The sequence below is a fragment of the Alligator mississippiensis genome, chromosome 7, assembly GCF_030867095.1.
Source record: "Alligator mississippiensis isolate rAllMis1 chromosome 7, rAllMis1, whole genome shotgun sequence".
Classification (NCBI taxonomy): domain Eukaryota; kingdom Metazoa; phylum Chordata; order Crocodylia; family Alligatoridae; genus Alligator; species Alligator mississippiensis.
In genome coordinates this window covers 53,541,975-53,562,270 of record NC_081830.1, presented here as the reverse complement: position 1 = coordinate 53,562,270, position 20,296 = coordinate 53,541,975, and the positions used below count along the sequence as shown (strand labels likewise).

Genomic DNA, 20,296 nt, shown 5'->3' with positions numbered 1-20,296 from the left:
ACCATTTGTGGCAGGCACTGTGTGTGCCTGCCACTTTAAGGGCCTGGAGCTGACAGCCACCAGGTGCCTGATGAGGGCAGCCATTTTGGAATCAAGGGCTGCCTATATAAACAGGGCAGTTTGGCTGCTGGGGGGTCAGGCAACAACATTGCCTGGCCAGAGGGCTGCTGAGATCATCTGGAGGTAAGGGAGGAGCTATAGGGGATGGTAAGGAGGCTCCTGGTCCTGGGCATGACCTAAAACTGCACCCTGCCGGGAGTGGGTGGTCTGGTGGGGCTCTCAGTGGTGCGGGAGCCCCCAGGAAATGCCAGGCCAGTTACCACCCCGGTTAAGGCGGGTCGGGACGCCTTAACCCCTAGCCCCTACCACCGGGTGGGTAACCCCTGTGTTTGTGAAGGGCCCAGAAGGCAGACCCTGGGAGAGAGTGAGGGGCTAGAGACCTGACCCGAACGAGAGAGTACCCTTGACTGGCCTATGCTGGGGCCAGGACCAGGATGGTCAAAAGGGCCAGAGGCCCACCGCGAGGGACGCCCAAGAGCCGGGGGCCTGGGGTCCCGACTGGCCTGGAGGTGGGCCAGGGCTGGTAGCCGAAGGTCCCGGGGAGACCACACCTGAGAGGGGAAAATGGTTTTGGGGGGGGGGGGGTAGGTAGCCCGAATGAAGGCGGAGAGGTCGTCTGAGTGGAGGGATCATGGAGGGGTCCTGCTAGGACTATTCTGGGGCCCAGCGTGGGGGCCGGTGATTATGTGAACATCAAAATGCCATCTGCGAGGCTTGGGCTGTGGTGTAGGGGAGGAAAGGAGCCGCAGAGAGCGCCCCCTGGCATCGGGGCACCAAAATGGGCAGCCTCCCGCTTAATTGACATCAATTAGTGAATCAATTAACATCAAGGCATGGCAGGTGAGAAAGCGGGAGGTTGGCCCAAGAACAGGTGGGCAGGCCACAGAGATCGGCCCTGAGTAGGCCCCCTGCTACACCATTCAAGTGGGAAGGTGGTCTTGCTCTTACACTAATCTTGTCATCTTTTCTACTGCATGTCTCTGTTCTTCATTCCTCGCACTGTAGTTATGTCCAATAATCATATTTTCGCAAATCTTGTAGGCTGCCTAACTAAACAAGCCATGATCCTCTCAAGCCAGGTCACTACTCCCCTGATCATCCTTGCTTGTTTTATTATTCATTTCTGCGATTGTCTCCCCCTACCCAGTGGCTTCCACAAATGTTTTGTAAAATACTGAGATGCTTAATGCTGGTGACTGAAAAACTTGGCTACAACATGTTACGTGAGCCTGAGAGCATCACTGTTCTTTCTGAAGGACAGGGCATTATGTATTGGTGAAGCTGAGCTCATCAAATAATGATCCTCTTATTCACAATCAATATAGGAAAAACCACAAACCCTCCATGTACTAGGCACTAAGCTCATATTGCTCAAAAACATGAGCTTTGACATTTAACAAAACTAATTAACAGGGTTCTGCTAATGAAGGTCTGAAACACCCTAATAAGCTGGATGGATACAAGACCAGTGTGCAATTACTAGAACTTGAAAGCTGGATATGTGATAGTTATAGTAATAAAAAAAAGAAAAAAAGCCAGAACAAGAGCTTAAGAGGAAGCTCATAAGACAAACCGTTGATGGGGGATTCTGGCTATCTTTAGGTCTTCAGAGAAGGATCTTGAGATGATCTTTGAATAAGAAACTATTTTTACCACATTACTTAGTTTGCCACAGTGAACCCATTATTCAACCAAGAGTAGTCTTTGGGCTTGAGACACAGTGTTTCCGTTATATAAATCTTTAAATAGTTTCTGTAAAACCAGGTGGTACAGTGATACCTGTTGATGCTGGTGTGACAGGAGAAGTATTTAATGATGTCTTTTCTTTTACTGACACAACAGGAACCAATCTTGCCCCTGCTGGGAAAGCTATGCAGACAGATAAACTGGAGATTTTACTGGGAGAAGGGAGGCATAAAACTAAAACTTCCCTGTGCTTGAACTTTGGCAAAATAATTAGGCAGCAGCCCTTCAAAAGCTGTTAAGCTATTTTGACTGTTTTAGATTTTCTTAATGAATGTAATAAAAAGTAACATGTGGGGAATTTTTAAATGTTGTCTTACACTATTAAAAAAACATTCAGTCTGAAGGCTAAATAGTTAGTGCAGCTTGCAAAGAAGGCTAAATAGTTAGTGCAGCATGCAGTTCTCATTAGGGGTTGCAGAACCAACCCTTTCTCTTAGGAAACGTGTTGAACTGGAAATTCTCTTTCACCAGAAGAGGCAAAGACTGCCAAACACAACAAAATCCAACATGTGGAGCTGTATCCAAGTCAGACAAGCTGCTTAAAAGTATCCAGTGGATGGATCCAGCATTATCCCCTGCCTTGCAATAAAATGACCTCTAGCAAGAATTGACATGTCCACACTTTAGCACCAGCTGCTAATCAAAAATACACCAGAACATCATTTATTGCTTATCCAAGGGTGGGGAAGAGGTGACCTTATGAGAGTATGAGGAGCCTTTTCCAGTAATAAACAGTACAGGCCCTGTCAACAGTCAATCTCTCTCTTCAGTAAAGCAGTCAACTACATGGTGGTGTTAGATTCATACAATCATAGAAAACCTCTCTGGGTAACCTGTTCCAGTGCTTCACTACCCTTCTAATGAGAAAGTTCTTCCTAGTGTCTAACCTAAACTTCTCTTGCTGCAAATTGAGATCATTGCCCCTTGCTATGTCATCTGCCACCACTGAGAACAGTCTAGCTCCATCTTTGGAATCACCCTTCAGGTAGTTGAACGCTGCTATCAAATTCGCTCTGACTTTTTTCTTCTCCGGACTAAATAAGCCCAGTTCCCTCAGCCTCTCCTCAGAAGTCCTGTGTCCCAACACCCTAGTCATTTTCAGTGTACGCCGCTGGACTCTCTCCAATTTCTCTACACCACTGTAGTGGGCGTCCTAAAATTAGACACAGTGCTCCAAATGTGGCCTCACCAGTGCTGAATAGAGGAGAAGAATCACTTCCCCTCGATCTGCTGACAACACTCCTACTAATGAAGCCAGGATGCCATTAGCCTTCTTTGCAACCAGGGTACACCATTGGTTCATATTCAGCTTATTTTCCACTTTAACCCCTAGGTGCCTTTCTGCAGAGCTACTGCATAGCCAGTTGGTCCCCAGCCTGTACTGGTGCATGGGATTGTACTGTCTTAAATCCAGACTAACTTTGCACTTGGCCGTACTGAACTTCATGAGATTTCTTCTGGTCCAGTCCTCCAATTTGTCAACGTTTCTCTGAATCCTACCCCTATCCTCCAGTGTATCTACTACCCTGCACCTCAGGATTGTTCATTCCTGCACCCTCAGTAAGTTTTCTTTAAAATATAACTGGAGGGACTCCTTCCCCACAGAATGGCCTTCAAGGGGATCCTGCCCATGAGTTTCCCGAGCAAGTTGAAGTCTGCTTTTCTGAAGTCCAGGATTCTTACTCTGCTGCTCTCCTTCCTTCCTTTCCTCAGGATCCTGAACTCAATCATGTTGTGATTGCTGCTTCCCAAGTTGCCTCGTCTTTTACATTCCCCACCGTTTCTTCCCTGTTTGTGAGCAGCAGGTCAAGAAGAGCACAGTCCCTAGTTAGCCTCTCCAAAACCTGCTCCAAGAAGTTGTCCCCAACACTCCAGAAACTTCCTGGATTGCCTGCGCACTGGTGTATTGCCCTCCCAGCCGATGTTAGGGGGATTGAAGCCCCCCCATGAGAACTAGGGCCTATGATTGGGCAACTTCCACTTGCTGTTTGAAGCAAGCTTCACCTACCTCATCTTCCTGGTCTGGTGGTCTATAGCAGACACCCACCAGAACAGCACCTCTGACTCTAACCCAGATACTTTCAACAGGATTATCTTCTATCTAATGAGATTGCAGTTCATACTTAAATATCTGTTGAATTGGACATGAAATGGATGCGATGGCTCAAGTTTCCCCTGTTTTCAGTTTTAATTACAAATGGCCTTTAGAGAGGACATGAAGTTCTGTTGATGTTAACATACCCATACTTCTTGCCCTTGCCCTTCATTACAGCCTGAAGAAATGAATGCAACTCCTTCCTCTCCGCTTCCATCTGCCCAGTACGCATCAATATGAAGATTCTGTAAAAACTTTGATTTTTTTTTAAATGTCATTTTTGCATATTTCCAGTATATTTGGGACCATTACCAGCTTGTGAATCTGGCCTCTGCACTCATTACTGTCTTTGTACACTATGTATTGTCTGGCTTTTGTGTAGTCATATGAAGTGAACATGTCTTCTTTATGTGCATCTAGGGAGAAAAGGGGAAGAAGGGTCACCTGGCTTGACAGGTCAAGATGGTACCCCAGGTCTGCCTGGTCCTCCAGGTGACCAAGGTGATGTAGGAGAACAAGGATACCCTGGACCACAAGGTAAGAATTATCTGTTTCACTGAATTATAGAATAGTAGGGCTGGAGACCTCGGGAGGTCATCTAGTTTGGCCCCCTGCTGAAGCCAAGATTGTCCGACTAAACCATTCCAGCCAAACATCTGTCTCACCTGCTTTTGAAAACATCCAAGGATGAAGATTCCATAATCTCTCTCAGTAGCCTGTGCCAATGTTTAATGACTGTCATGATGAGGAAGTTCTTCCTAAAAGCTAATCTCCATTTCTCTTGCTGCAATTTAAGACTATTGCTCCTTATACAAATTTCTGCTGAAATCACATACGAAGGTTGATATAAAATGAGGCTGATGTAAAATAAGACTGTGATTGTGGAAACCAAAGAACAAACTTAAATCCAATACAATTCTGAAAACAATTTAGAGCATATTTAGGCACCATACCTGAGTAAGGATGCTTTTTTGAGTCAAAGCCTTAGGAGTTTAACTTTCTGCAGGTAATTAAAGTTGCATCTCAAATGTGACTTCTGTTAATAACTTGGTCTTCTGTGTACTTGAAAGTGGGATCAGATGTTAACCCATGTTCACTGTTAATGTACAAATTCAAATCCAAGCCAGACTGATCAATGTCTGTGTCAAATTACTTGCTGATCTTAGCCCACTGCTTAATCCAAGTGGCACAGTTAGCACAGCTGACAGCATCAGGACAAGGATCAGAGGATTCATTGGCTGTGTGATGGAACTGCCCTCCAAATGATAGGGTAGCAGGAACCACCTGGAGTTATTACTGCTCAGGACAAATCGCAGGTACTGCAGTTTGTATTGCATCCAGTCTGGAACCTTTTATTAACTGCAAACGTTTATGGATAATTTAAAACCTGCACCAGTAGCCCTTGAGGTGTTCATACAAACAACTGTGTTTTATCTTGTCTCCCATGTATAAGGTCCACATGGCCAAACTGGGATCCCAGGACCACCAGGGCCTGAAGTTAGAGCTGCAAGTGGATTCCTGCTTGTCCTTCACAGTCAGTCAGACAGAGAGCCATTTTGCCCCCAGGGAATGCCAAAATTATGGACTGGCTATAGTCTGCTATATCTGGAAGGACAGGAAAAAGCTCATAATCAAGATCTTGGTAAGTATAGCAGTATATGATGGTCATTCGTTATCGGAGAGAGAGCACTTAAAATGTTCCATGCCTGATGTATACTGGTCAGATACAGTTAAAGCATTGAAGTATATTCTGTTAAACTGTGTTGTACATTATTTGCCCCCTGTATCTAGGGAAATACACTCATCCTAATGTCTGAGAGTTACTGGGCTCAACTCTCTTAAACCATTACAAAAGTTACAACTATTACAGGTATCCTGTTTCTTTGAAAATCAAATGTTTCATCTAAAATAATTCTCCATTAATACAGAAAAAGTAGTTTTTAAAAATAGTTTTTCAATGGCATTTAAAACCCAGCATCATACATGCCATCTGTGATAGAGAATTATATCCTTTAGAATGGGTTAGCCATATGTTTTGAGTACATGGTGGAGTCAAAATTTTCCTGAATTCTAATACAGGTATCTTGTGACATGGACTACAGCTGGTTGCGAGAACTTTAAACAAACTTTCAGGCACTCAGATATGAGAAAGAAACAGGTACAGCTTGAGCTAAGTAACTGATAGAACAAAGTCCGTGTAAAACTCCGTATGTAAATAAAAAGAGTCTACTAAAAGGAATGAAGCTGGACTGTGAATAAGAGATGAGACACATTATTAACAGGAGTAGCTAATGGACAAGAGAAATGCAGTAGAAAGGACTAAAATTAGGTACCAAACAAGCCATCTAATTTTTGGAAGTGCTCAGTGCCTGCAGATCCTGTTAAGAACAAGTCCTTAACCGTCATTATAACTATTGCGCAAAAGACAAAAGGAATAATTTTTCTTTTTTCATTGTAGTGAATCATCTTTGGTATTAACTATTTTCATTTTCACTCACTTGGCAACCACCAGCATAACCAGAGTTATGACAGCAGAATTATCTATCAAACAGTCTTAAAGGTCAACTAAAATAAAGTCCCATTATGTGTTATTGTTCACTCCTATTCTCTACTTCTCATATATGTTTCTTTTAAGGTCCTTTCCTTTTTTGTTAGGCCCCAGTCTTAGAGTAGTATTTTATATCACAGACCCTTAGCAAATTCTTTTGTAGGCATGGCAAAAGATGCCAGATGGATTGCAAATTGGCTGAAGGGTTGTACTCAGAGGGTGGTGGTGGACGGGTCATATTCGACCTGGGGGGAAGTGGGCAGCGGAGTCCCCCAGGGCTCGGTCCTTGGGCCCATGCTGTTCAATTGCTTTATCAGCGATTTGGACGACGGGGTGAAAAGCAACCTGTTTAAATTTGCGGTGAAGTGGGCATGCTAGTAGGGAGGGAAAGACTGCAGCAAGACCTGGATAGGTTGTGGGGGTGGGCTAACAAAAACAGGTTGCGTTTCAATACTGACAAGTGCAGGGTGCTGCACTTGGGCAGTAGTAAACAGCAGCACACTTATAAGATGGGAAACTCCCTTCTTGAGAGCAGGGAGGCAGAAAGGGATCTTGGAGTCGTCATTGAGTCCAAGATGAACATGGGCCGACCGTGCGAAGTCACGGTCGGCAGGGCCAACTGGACCCTATCTTGCATCCACAGGTGCATCTCAAGTAGGGCCAAGGAGGTGATCCTCCCCCTCTACGCAACACTGGTCAGGCTGCAGCTGGAGTACTGTGTCCAGTTCTGGGCACCGCACTTCAAGAGGGATGTGGACAACATGGAGAGGGTCCAGAGGGCCACCTGCATGATCTGGGGACAGCAGGGCAGACCCTACAATGAGAGGCTACGGGACCTGAACCTGTTCAGCCTTTACAAGAGAAGGCTGAGGGGGGACCTGGTGACCATCTATAAACTCACTAGGGGGGACCTTGTTTCCCCTAGCGCCCCCCAGGATAACAAGGAATAACGGCCACAAGTTGTTGGAGAGTAGGTTTAGATTAGACATCCGTAAGAACTACTTCACTGTCAGGGCGGCTAGGATCTGGAACCAACTTCCAAGGGAAGTGGTGCTGGCTCCTACCCTGGGGGTCTTTAAGAAGCGGCTTGATGCCTACCTGGCTGGGGTCATTTGAGCCGAGTTTTCCTTCTGCCCAGGCAGGGGGTCGGATTTGAAGATCTACAAGGTCCCTTCTGACCCTACTTCTATGATTCTATGGCATCTTAAAAATGGGATCTCTTGCAGACAGCATAGAATCATAGAAAAGTAGGGCTGGAAGGGACTTTGTACAGCCTTTCCTGGAAGCAACAGAATAATCCAAGTTTAATCTTAATGGGCACGTCCACACATGGAAGCACATGCGCTTGCAGCAACTCAAATAAAAGCAGTGCAGATTTGAGCCAGGGCTTTTTTGCCTTGGTGCACGTGCTCGGACATGCACTTTGTTGTGGAGCAAATTGTGCCACTTGGGGCAAAATAACCCTGCTTGGCTCCTCCCGGAACTGTAGCCAGGGGGAGCTAGAACCTGGTGGCCTCAGCAGTATAAAAACCTGCCCTGGCCAGGAGCTCAGGGCTACTTGCTCTCAGGAGCTTCTGGGACCCAGCCAATTGGTACCTGGGGACATTACTCCTTGTGCCAGCTGGACTGCTGAAGCATCCCTGAGAGTTCCCTGCACCCTGTACCCATTGCAGCAGTCTGGCAGTGGGGGCTGCAGCCTGGCTGTGACTTGCTGCACACCTGCCAGACTTGGATGAGGACTGCACAGCCAGTAGAGGCATGTGCCCCTCTGGGCCAGCTGCCAGTGGGCTGCAGCTGCAGGGTTGGCCTTTGTGCGGCACCACTGCCATTTGTGCCTCCTGCCCGGCCATCGGGGCAGCTATCACCCAGAAGATGAGGTGGTCTGCTTTGAACTGTCAAAGCATGTCCTCCTGGCCCCAACTGGCCAGGAGGTCAGCCACCTCCAGCTAGATCCAAGGTGCCAGCTCTAAGCAGGCAGGGTCCTGCTTAGAGAGACAGACAGACAGAGATCAGTTTGGCTTGTTTTATTGCTATATCTACAGTGTTAAAGTAGTTTGGAAGACTACCAGTGTTTCTATCATAATAATAAAGTGAATTCTAAATACACGTTTCATGAATTCATGAATACATGAATATATGTTTTGCTGCCTCCCACAGAGGCTACGGCTCCCCAACAGGGGTAACAGCTCCTCCAACAGGGGCCACAGCCCTTCACAGGGGTAACAGCCCCCCAAACAGGGGCCAAATGGCCCCCGCAGGGCCCATATGCCTTACCCAAGCCCCCCAATTGCTGTCCCACCTGGCTCCAGCTCGTGCAGTCCCCCGATGGCTGCCCCACCCAGCCCCCCCACTCCTCCAGACCCCCCACTGGCTGCTCTGCCCAGCCTGCCCCCCCACTTACACCCTCAGCCCCCCAGGCACTGGCACTTAAAAAAAAAAAAAAAAAGCCTCTACTCACTGTAGAAGCAGGGGCGGGGGTGGGGGCTTCAGGGCCTCCTGGCAGAGCCCCCCTGGGCAACACAGGGCAGTGGGTGGCAGCAGGGCCCAAGCTGGGGCTGCCACCCACACCTGTACTGCCGGTAAGTGCCAGGTTTGTGTTTGGTTTTTTTTTTATTGTGGGGATGCTGGGGTGGGGAGGCAGGGATCGGGGGCCTTGGGGGGACTGGGGAGGATGGGGCTGGGCAGGGCAGGGATCAGGAGAGGCTTGAGGGCCAGGTAGGGCAGGCCCTGGGTGTAGACAGGGGGTGGGGAGTAAGGCCAGACAGGGGAGGGATCAGGGTGCTTGCGGGGCAGGCAGGGGGTGGGGGTGGGGGAGTGGGTGTGGCCAGCAGGGGTCCCCCCCATAGTCCCCTCCCCTTCTGCAGCCATCCTGATCCCTTACTTACCAGCACTGGAGTCCTGCTGCTGGCACACTGCCTGCCCTGCAGGGGGAGGCAACGTGCTTCAGCACCAGGGCGAGGGCCAACCACAGAGACACTCTGGCAGCCAGAGTGTCTCTGTGGAGGACCCAACCTCCAGTTGCCTCAAGGTAGGGTCTCCCGTGCCCTGCCCCACTTTTTTCGCTCCGTTTTTTTTGATCTCTGGATATTCAGGGGTCTAATTTTGCCCCCGCACTGCACACTTGCCGTGGTGGGAACCTTTTCCTGTTTCTGCACATGTCTCTTGCAGCGTCTCAAAGGGGTTTGAGATGCTGCAAGAGGCACATGCGGGCTCGTCTGGACACACCCAATGAGTTGGCACCAATGGTTCGTCATACTTTATAACATTGTTTAGTTGGGCACATCTGTCATTTCTTTTCTTAATGCTCATAGCACTCCTTCCTAACCAGATGTCTCTTCTTGCCCAGGTTTTTTAGTTCTTGCACATTCCAAAATACTTGTTATTGTAATTGTTCCTATGATGACAAAGTATATCATGTTGAAACCTGCACTGTGACCCCACTAAATGTATTGGTAAAAAGGAAGCTGATGCACAAGAAGTTTCAGTCTCCAAATACAAAATCAGCACTCTATTTAAAAAAAAAAAAAAAGGGCTGGGAAACTAAAGATTTAGTCGACTATAACATTCTGTTAACTCAGCCAAATTTGCAACAAAATGGGTTAGAGTATTAGTTTCATATTGTCTGGAATCAAAGTGTAGGAACTGCAGGACTTTCAAGTTCAGTTTTGGTTTTTTGATCTTTTTTTTTTTTTTTTTTAGGTCTGGCAGGATCTTGCCTTCCTTTATTTAGTACCATGCCCTTTACCTACTGCAACATCAACCAAGTTTGTTACTACGCTAGTCGAAATGATAAATCTTACTGGCTCTCAAGTGCTGCTCCTCTACCAATGATGCCACTCTCTGAAGATGAAATAAAACCATATATTAGCAGATGTGCTGTATGTGAGGCCCCAGCTCAAGCTATAGCACTTCATAGCCAAGATCAGTTCATTCCTCCCTGCCCACAGAACTGGAGAAGTCTTTGGATAGGATATTCCTTTCTAATGGTAAGATTGTGGGTTCCTGGGATACTGCAAAATTTGCTATGTCACTTTCTGTACAAAACATTTTAGTTTGTGGTGAAAAGAAAAACTATAAAATAGAGAACGAAATACCTAACATACAAGATACAAAAGTAAAAAATGGCTCCAGTTCTATAAGAACAGCTTCAAAATATTGAGCTTTCTTTTTTTTAAATTCTCATCCCTAAGTTAAAGGTAGTTTTTAAAAATATAGAGATGGCACTTGCTACTCTAAATGTCATTACTACTTGCTACTTAGCTGTTTTTGCACACAATACTGTATTTAGGAAAATAATATAATAGTATCTTCAAACTACAATTTCCTCTCTAGGAATATTACTTTGTGAATTACTTGCTCACTTCAGGTATGGGCAATAGAAATTATGTTTATTTATATAACTTGTCAATTGTACCTAAAATTAGAGAAAATCCCGTAAATGCAGTTCGGGGTGCCCCTGTCCTCCCACACTGCTTTTTAAGGAAATACTAATTTTGGTCTCCATCTAGTTGTTTGTCAATTTTATTTATCTTAACTTCTATAACTTATTTTTTTTTTAATTTAACAACAGAGCTAGGTGAAAAGTGTCAACAAAAGAATTTTACACAATTTCAGAAATTTTGACCATGATTTCAATAAGTTTTATTTAAAATGGGAAGTACTACCTGCTTGTACTTATTTTTCACTTGAGACCTTCATTTTTTTTAAGGAATAACAGTGGGACAGCTAAAAAAATCCATAGAGATTATAGATGTGTAATATTCATATTATAACTACGCTTGTCACTGTAGCTGTAAAAACTTTTTTTTTTTTTTAGATTTTATGTTGTTGTTATGCAAACTTGTCCTTGTTGAACCTTGTTCTTATGAAAAATTATAAACACACAAAGAAGAGCCTAATGAACCTGACTCTTCTTTCAGTTACATAAATATAAAATGGATTCTACCAATTACTTAACAGAGCATCATTTGGCCTGGTGATCCAGTCCCAAATAGTTTAGAGTTACTAGGGAGAATTTCCTCCTTCTTTCTGAAGACCTGAGGCACATGCATATATTTTACACCTTTGGAACTGCCAGTTGCAAATTATAACAAGCACAACTTAGTCTAAAGTATGGGTGACCAAGATATGGCTCACAGCCTGGATCTGGCCCACAGAGCCATGTCAACTGGCCTGAACAGCTTCCCATGAGTCTGGAAATTTGGCAGCATGGTTGGCAGAATGGGTCAAAGCATTAACTGCTGAGGCTTCCAGAGTTGCAGCAATTAACACTGCTACTATTTGTCCTACCACCAAATTTCTGGACCCATGGGGAGCCCCATGGGCTGGTTCCAGAGCACCAAGCCACAGCATGTGGCCTTCAGGGTTCCACATGGGCCTGGAAATTTGGTAGTGGGAGGAGTGGCAGCTTCCATGATTCTGGAAGCCAGAGCAATTAACAGTATTGTCTCCAAATTCTATCCCTATGGTCCTGGCCAGATGACATGGCCTTGTATTCTACAACCACCCAGCAGACTGGCCCCATGCTCCACATCTGCATCCAACCCACAGGGATGGAAGAATTGATCACTGCTGGTGTACAATATAGCTTTCATCTGTACTAGTAGTAGTAGGTAACTGTCAGTCCTTCTGGATCATTGTGTATGCGTGAGACGTCAACAGGACCTTCAAGGCATATACCTAGGCAGGAGTATGCAGGAGTGGAGGATGCCTAGATCTTCCACCCCCCATCCCTCATCCCTTTTAGACCATTGAGACAGAATTCAAAGGCTAGACCAAGTCCAGACATTCACTGCCTCAATGCGCATCCGGGAATCAAACCCAGATTTCCCATATAGTGGATGAGGATTCTACCAGTGAACCACAACAGCAAGTTGTCGCCTATACTAGCACTAGAGGAACTTGCATCCATTGGAAATTGCAGGTTCTTATGTAGATGAGACTTACATTCTTAGTTGTCTTGCCTAACCTTGCTTGGAATAAGTCTAAATAAAGCTATTGCTTAAAACAGACAACCCCAATTGATCTACAGCTTCTTTTGATTTGGCAGATCCCAAGCTAGAAGAGCAAAGCTGGTTCTAAACTTCTGAGATGAGCTGGTATAAATCCAAGTCTTCCTGATGGAATAAGATGTTTACTGTAACTTAGGTTCCCCCCAAGGAATATACCCATGCAGATTCTTTTTTGGGAATATTTGCCATACTGGAAAAAAATCCCAAACATAATTACAAACAACAAAGACAGTAGGTATACTACTAATCTAATTTGTTCACTATTGTTCCTTCCAGCACACTGGATCTGGAGACCAGGGAGGTGGACAGTCTCTTATGTCACCTGGGAGTTGCCTTGAAGACTTCAGATCAGCACCATTCATTGAATGCCAGGGTCAGCAGGGAACATGTCAGTTTTTTGCTAATGAGTACAGTTTCTGGTTAACAACTGTGAGGCCAGAATTGCAATTCACATCTGCTCCTCTGTCACAAACTCTCAAAGAAGGGCAGGAACAGCGGAAAAAAATTAGTAGATGTCAGGTCTGCTTGAAGTATGGCTAACAAACAAAACAGACTTCCTCAGAGATGAAACAGGTTGTGTTGAAGATTTAAATGGTACTTACTTCTGGATTTCATTTTCAAGCATGCAATTTTGTTTCGTCTGCTAAAAGTTGCATTGATGTGTGCATATATCTGCATAACTAAGGGATCAAAGGACCAGCAAAATTAATTTCTATTGCACTCTTCACCACTGTAGCATATAGGTGACAAATAAAGCTTGGTCTTGCACTGAAGGCTGAGTGCAGTGGTACAGAAAACCTTGGAAAGCTTTAAAAATGACTAGTGGATATCCTAGTTAGGACTGGCTCTTAGAGCATATGTGTACGTGGCACACCGTAATAATGCTCTTACATAAATATATCTGTCTATGGAGAGATGTAGATACAGATACACACCTACACAATGCCCTATAATCATTTAATTTTACTACTTATACTATTAATCCAGACTGAACATTTAATTAATTTACTAATGAGAATTCATAAGAAGTGAAAAGCAAAAAGTTGCCAAAATATGCTAATGTCTGATTGTTATGTAAGAAAATAAATAACCCCAGATAATGAAGGCTTAAAATGCTGTTTATTATCTTTGCAATTCATTTCTCAGCACAGTTAAATTAAATTGTTAAGCTATAATCCAAATAGCCGGAGACAACAAAACAAATGTCAACGTTAATTAAAAAATAGAATCCTACACTACCAAGCCTTACAGCAGCAGGACTCTAGAGATGGTTTTTATTAATGGAAATTATCTATTATTGAAAAGATCAAGCTAAAGGACTAGCCACTTTTTCAACAAGTGGAAAATCTACAAGTTATTTATCCAGCTATGAAAGAATAAAGTAGTACATGGCTAAAGCCTGTCTTAAGATCAAAAAAACTACTGAAAATTGTGATTACAGAAGAACTGAAATTCATCTTGATGCAGTAGGCCCATATCACTGACATGAGTTAAATTTTAGAGGGGAGTAAATTCTAAGAACGTGGAAAAAAATAGTTTCACATCAGTAACACTGACTCCTCATTTCAGAGAATTTTCAGACTGTTTCCACAGAGCCACGTTAGAAAGTCTGAACTCAGCCAAAACTCCCTCAGAAGTTGGCAAGAAAGCAACAGGGGAACCAGCTACTTTTGAGAGCTGGGCTCATGGTCTCCAAGTGAGGTCTCAATATGGAGGAAAGGCTGTTCTGATTTTAGCTAGAGAAGAGCAGAGTGGTCACCAGGCAGCTTTCTTTTGTTACAGACCCCCCTAGGCCAGCTTCATTCTGTTTTATCCAAGTATGCATACAATGCAGGGGGTCACCTTCTTCAGACAAACCAAAAGTTAGGGCAGGATAGCACCTTAGAGCAGTGGTTCTCAACCTGTTTAGACTTATAGCACCTCTACTTCCCTCCATAACTTACCCAAATTCAGCAAAACTTCATTTTTCAGAAGGTTCATGCAAGGCCACACCAGGAAGTGGCAGGACAAGATGCCCCTGCATTAGGTTTATCAGATGAAACTAATGCAGACAGGAATGCCAGTTCCTGCCACAACTGACTTCTAGTCTGGCCCTGCATATACCACCTAGAAGCAGAGGCAAGTAAGGCAGTTTCACCTGGCTGTGGTAGTGGTGGTAATGGTGCTGTGAAACTCCAGTTGAGAGCCACAGTGTTAGAGACTAACTAGTTGAGAGAGGCATGAGGTTTTGAAGGAAACAGCCTACCTTGTCAGATGCTAACGAGTCAAGTGATGAAGCTGGCTATCACCTACAGAGTCTTACACCTCTCTGAACAAAGTAGTTTCTAAGGGCATTTATACATGTGCTCTGGGAGAGGCACTTTAATCAGAGAGGCTCTGAGAGTGTCATGTGGATCAACATCCCCACACTGAAAAATGGCACTGGGGGTGCTTTAACTAAAGCTTGTTTGACAAACTTTAGTTAAAGCACCCCACTGCCATTTATCAGCATAGGGATGCTGATACACGGGATGCTGGAGTCTGCTGAACTGTGGTACTTACCATGCTCCAGCAGACTCAATCAAGTCTGTTCGGACACATGGTTATTACAGCACATCGGAGCAGCCTTGCTATATGTTTATAGGTGCCCTAAGGTGCCAGTCTACCTTGCCTTCTGCCCGACTTCTGACTAACCATGGCTAACCATCTCCCTACTTCTCTTACTCTCCTTTTTATGGCTTCGTGGCTAAATAGACACTCAAAAAGCCTGAGGCTGAATCGATTCAGTCTTTGCAGGTTAGTCTAAGTTGTAGAGATTTAACTGAGAAACAACTGGACAGACGTTCACTTTTGACTTAGGAAATGGAGCCACATACCTGCAGTAGCTCAGGCCAGAAGCCAGGGGCTGCTAGAGCATGGCTCTTTGGACATAGCCAGCATGGGCTGTATATTCATTTCCTCTTCCTGCTGCCCCCAAGGCCTCTGGGATTCTCAGTCTAGAGTCACAGCAGCAGGACTCTGCAGGGTGCTCATCACGTCTTCCTGCTTCCAGGTGCATCTGGGATTTGTAGTCCACAGTCGCAACCAGCAGTAAGTTTTTAGCAGGGCAGGGTAGGGCAGCTCTGTACTTGGGGGGAAGGGAAATTAATGCCTCGTCCTGGCCCCAGATGTCAGTCAGAGTTTGCCTTGTGGTGGGCAGCCCCTGCTTCCCCCTTCCCTTTCCCCCAACCATTCTCTGCTGGAGCAGACAGTACAGCCCAGTCCAGGGCTGGAAAGTATGCTGGGAGACTGTGATTTTACTTGAACCAAGAAGGGGTCTGGGACAGAAGTTTCATAAACTGGTTTGACACAAATCAGTTAAGTCTGATACTACATTCAACCAGGTTTATCTTTTAAAAGTTTCAGCCATTTTGAAACTGGTTTATGTGCACTGAACTTGTATTCTGTTACAGGTTTAAACCAATTTTGATGACTTAAACCAGTTTATGTGCAACTTGTCCCTGGTCAATGTGTGTAAAAGCTCTCTACCTTCTAATAGCCTAACAGTCCACAGCTGCCAGCTCACCTCCCAAATATGGCATCTCATTTTTTGAGTTTCCACCATTCTGCATAAACTTGCTGAGCAACTTCAGGTTTTTATGTCAAAAACCCATAAAAAGAGTACATACTTTGGCTGCATGGTGCTAAAACCATACTGAGTATCCAGAGCACTTTTGAAAGTTAGCGATGCAACTTCTAAACCGGTTTTCATAGGTACTTGTCAAAAAGCCACATCATCATCTTGCAAATAATGACACTGCCTCTATGCACTATCGCTTCTTGTTTTAGCTTATCATGTCTTTAGAGTAGGGACAGTATTTTTGTTCTATTTACTGTGTTGAACACAGTGTGACTGGAGCTCCTAGAAGCTAACAGCAATATAATACCTAAGTAAAGAATTATGAAGTACTTGCATGGAATCCTCCTCTACTACTGTCACTGAAAATATTGCTTAAATTAAGAAGGTATTAAAAAAAAAAAGGGGGGGGGGGGGGATGATGGATCAGCATTAGCCCCAGGATAAATGGAATATCTTTTTCAGTGTCTTATATTTTGTTGTGAAAAATATCCTCAAACCAACCCTCAAAACAAAGATTTTCTGAAATATGAAATAATTAAGATATTACTTTGCCTCTCTCCAATGTTGTATTTGATCATATGCCTTTACTTGAGATAAACGTTGTATTTTCTTAGTTTTTCAATGCACTTTTTGCACCTTTTAAATTGTTTTATTGTATTGTAGAAAGAGGCTGTGAAGAAGAAAGATTTCCTAGCCTGCATTTGATACATAAATTTATAGCAATCCCCTGTTTTATGCTCAATCTGATCTGCAGGACATAGATCATAGATCATAAACACCATATTAATTCAAGAGGTTGTGCATACATTTCTGTAAGTTGTAGTGGCATCATTTTAGTAAACTAATTTTCTTTGTGTAAACTCAGTGACATGAGACATGGACTAAATGATCTAGTGAGAGGTACTTTCATTCTCTCACCGCTTTCTACAGTGTTTGCAGGAAGAGAATAATTAGATAAATGGCTCATATAGGACCTAATTGTGAAATTATGTGATAATTAGGCAGGAAACCTTCAGAACTGTAGGATAGCACAGTTCAGATGTTTGCAATGGATTGGGCTGGATGGTTGAAATTCACCTCTTGGTAAAAAATCCCATGCTTTTCACATTTGGCCCATTATTATAGAAGGGATGTGGGTACCTAGTCTCCTGTACAGGAGTGAGTTTTACCTTAGGAACACTACAGAAATAAATCAATTTTGCATTATTTATTTTGGCTTTCTTCTGGCAAATTTTGGCATTATTTATACCAATGTAAATTTGGATTGACTTACAGTTTGGAGAGTCTCCCTGGAATCACCTTAGGAAAAAGTTAGGTCTATGAAGCAGATAGTGGTATTTGTTCTCCTCAGTTATGGGGAAATAACAGAAGCAGCTGTCATGTTCCAGCTCTGTTCCCTTTGTTCCTCCCCTCTTTCCAGTGGGGAACCCCATGCCTGAGTGTGAACTTACATCAGGGTTTCAGAAATAATGGAAATATAGTGCTGTGTAGGCTGAACTCTCACCTGCTCAAGATAGCAAAAATCTGTCCATTTTAGATGGATTCCTTTTGAATTCCCTCTTCTCCATGGGGAAACAAACCAAATATTCGTATGTCCAGAAAGCTTTCTAAAGGGTCAAGGAAATGAGTCAAGCAAAGCATATTAATAGAAATGGCATCACTAATTTTATCATTACACGGATGTGTTACATTGTAAAAATTCTAATCTTTGGGTGCTGCTGAGGTACTTAATAAAAATGTTGTGCCATTTGACTTGCAAAGAAACATTTTGCTACTCACTGTGCAGCTCTCAATCCGAAAAAACAGACACCATACAGGATAATAGAAAATACACTTAAGTCCCAGAAACATTGAAGCAGGAAAGCATTTTTCTCCCTCTCCAGAGACCATCAGACAGCTTGTTTGAGAATGATTTGGAATTGGATTAAGGGGCAGTCACTTGTGAAAGAAGTGTGACACCATTTACCTTCCATTACCTTCCACTGGAGATTCTGAGATCCATTCCTTTGAACACACCTTGCAAAAAGGTACTATGGAACACACCTTACAAAACGTCTATGAAAAAATTTACACAGAACGTTTAGTTAAAAAAATAAGAAATAAATCAGAAGACATAAAACAGTGAATAAAATAATCACTACCGTAGAGTACTTGACCTAAAAAGATAGTACTGTTATGTGGCAACTGAGCCTACTAAACCAATCCAACTTCCGCTGCAGAGTTGAATTGTCTACTATAGTCCACATCAGTAGTATAACTAAGACAGGGCAACAGGGGAGCAGCTCTGGGTGCCTTGTTGGGGAAAAATAACTGCTGCTATAACAGCTGCACATTCATGCCAACAGCATGGGGGGGAACCAGAAGATTTCACTGTCCCAATACATTGTGCTGCCTCAGGCACCAGCTGCCTTGTTACACCTCTGGCCTATGTATTCTAACAGAATTGGGATAAATCTTAAGCAGCAGCTGTGGCAACTCAATGGTACAGGACGGTGCACAGGGAGGTTTTGATATCTATGGGTAAAAACTGTGCTTTTGAGTGTGGCACTGTAGTGCCTATAATTTTAAAAACTAGAAGAGATCACTGGAGTTGTATCTATTCAAACCAACTGAAGAGCTGGCCAACTAGCTCTGTGCTAACAAGAGAAAACTAATCTGATGGTTCAAACAGCTGTTCTAGAACATTTTTCTTCAATTTCAGATTTGTATCTGAGCCTCTCTCTTTTCTAGCAGCTTTGTTTGTAATCTCCAAACTTAATTAGAGGTCCAGGATGCAACACTATTTTATGAAGCAGGTGGAAGAAAGTAAAATACAAAATGTGGGCTTATTTAAATCACTTCGGTTTGAGTATCCTAAGTAAACAGCATTGCTCAAATGCAGCTAGACATGGTACATAGCCCCCTACCTTTAGAAGTATCTTAATGAAAGCCATACCTTCCTATCCCTATTACACTATATAATGTAAAAAAAAAAACCCTAAAAAAAAAGCATCAGTAACATAGTAATTGCTTTTGGTTTTTGCACATAGCTGGGATAAAATGGGAACTCCAATAATAGGGGCTCACAGGATTTTCCAACTCCCGTTCCTAATGAAAGAAGAATGCATTATGATTTCTCTGGTATGGATAACAGATGAAAAGAGGAGTTTTGAGTTGGAATAAATTATTTGCTGGGTGTGACATTATTTAAACAATGCTCACAACTAAGTTGCACTACTAGACACTGTATAATCTTGTGGGGGATATAGCCTTCTGTGTGCTGATTATTAAAATCATTCATATAAAGCTGCTGTGGACACTTTTTGCATTCTTTTGCAAATTTCCATGGTGGAAGCCAGAGATTTGTTTTCATTAAGGGCAGCAGAGCTGCTAAAAATTCCCCACAGGGAGAAAGTAATAAAATTCTACAGGGAATTGAGGAAATCTGTAATACAATGTTTACTCTGAGACAATCACTGCTTTATGCATCAGAACTGATGCATACTATATTTTAAAACACCAACATAGATTAGCACTTTCAAATGCTTAAATTTTATTGTGCTTAACTATTTAATGATGCATGTAAGAATGTAAAATGTGCAATAAATGGTACTGACTTTACATAACCTGTGGTTATAGAGAAGAGTTGCACCTCTGCATATATAATGTATATGCTTGATAAAGTGCAGCAACTGAGATTTAAGTATTATAACTACTCTTCAAGAAATATGCTTTATCACTACAACATTTTTTAAATGAAATGTATCAGTGATCACTCATTGTCTGTCTTGGTTTTATTTATGTTCTCCAACTTCAAAGTAAGTTTTTACTATGCTAAAGAAATATTGCAAATCTACACACCTGTAGCAGTAAGAAAAAACAGTAAATGTGTTATTGCAATCAGTACAAGTGTCAGCTCAAAAAGTGACTATACTATTACACTGATGTCCTCTAGTCTAATAGGTACATTAAAATAAACACATCTATCATATCCCTGGGCCTGATTTAGGAAAGTGCTTTGGTCAACCTAAACACACATTTTGCTGAGGATGTGTCTAAATGCTGCCCATAATTCTTATGTTCTCTTGAAATCAAAAAACCTTCTCTATTTTAAGATCCTGAAAACAGGCTGAATATCCTGCAAGTGAGAAGTTTAAATCTTTTACACCTATTATATTGAATCTGTTGTCTGGATATATTGACATATGCTGGTGGATATATTGATGTGCGTGTATGTGGGTTATGGGGGAGGGTGCGGT

General features: G+C 43.2%; 1 protein-coding gene across 1 annotated transcript in view; it reads left to right on the top strand.

The window, feature by feature from the left end:
- The window catches only part of COL4A4 (collagen type IV alpha 4 chain), a 132,661-nt gene extending 112,633 nt beyond the window's left edge, over positions 1 to 20,028 (top strand). Inside the window, exons 45-48 of the mRNA XM_059731860.1 lie at positions 4,322 to 4,438; positions 5,355 to 5,543; positions 10,149 to 10,435; positions 12,737 to 20,028. Of these exons, the coding sequence (XP_059587843.1) occupies positions 4,322 to 4,438; positions 5,355 to 5,543; positions 10,149 to 10,435; positions 12,737 to 13,000 (857 nt within the window). The 3' untranslated portion in view covers positions 13,001 to 20,028. The remainder of the gene's footprint in view (positions 1 to 4,321; positions 4,439 to 5,354; positions 5,544 to 10,148; positions 10,436 to 12,736) is intronic.
- Positions 20,029 to 20,296: the final 268 nt, after the last annotated feature.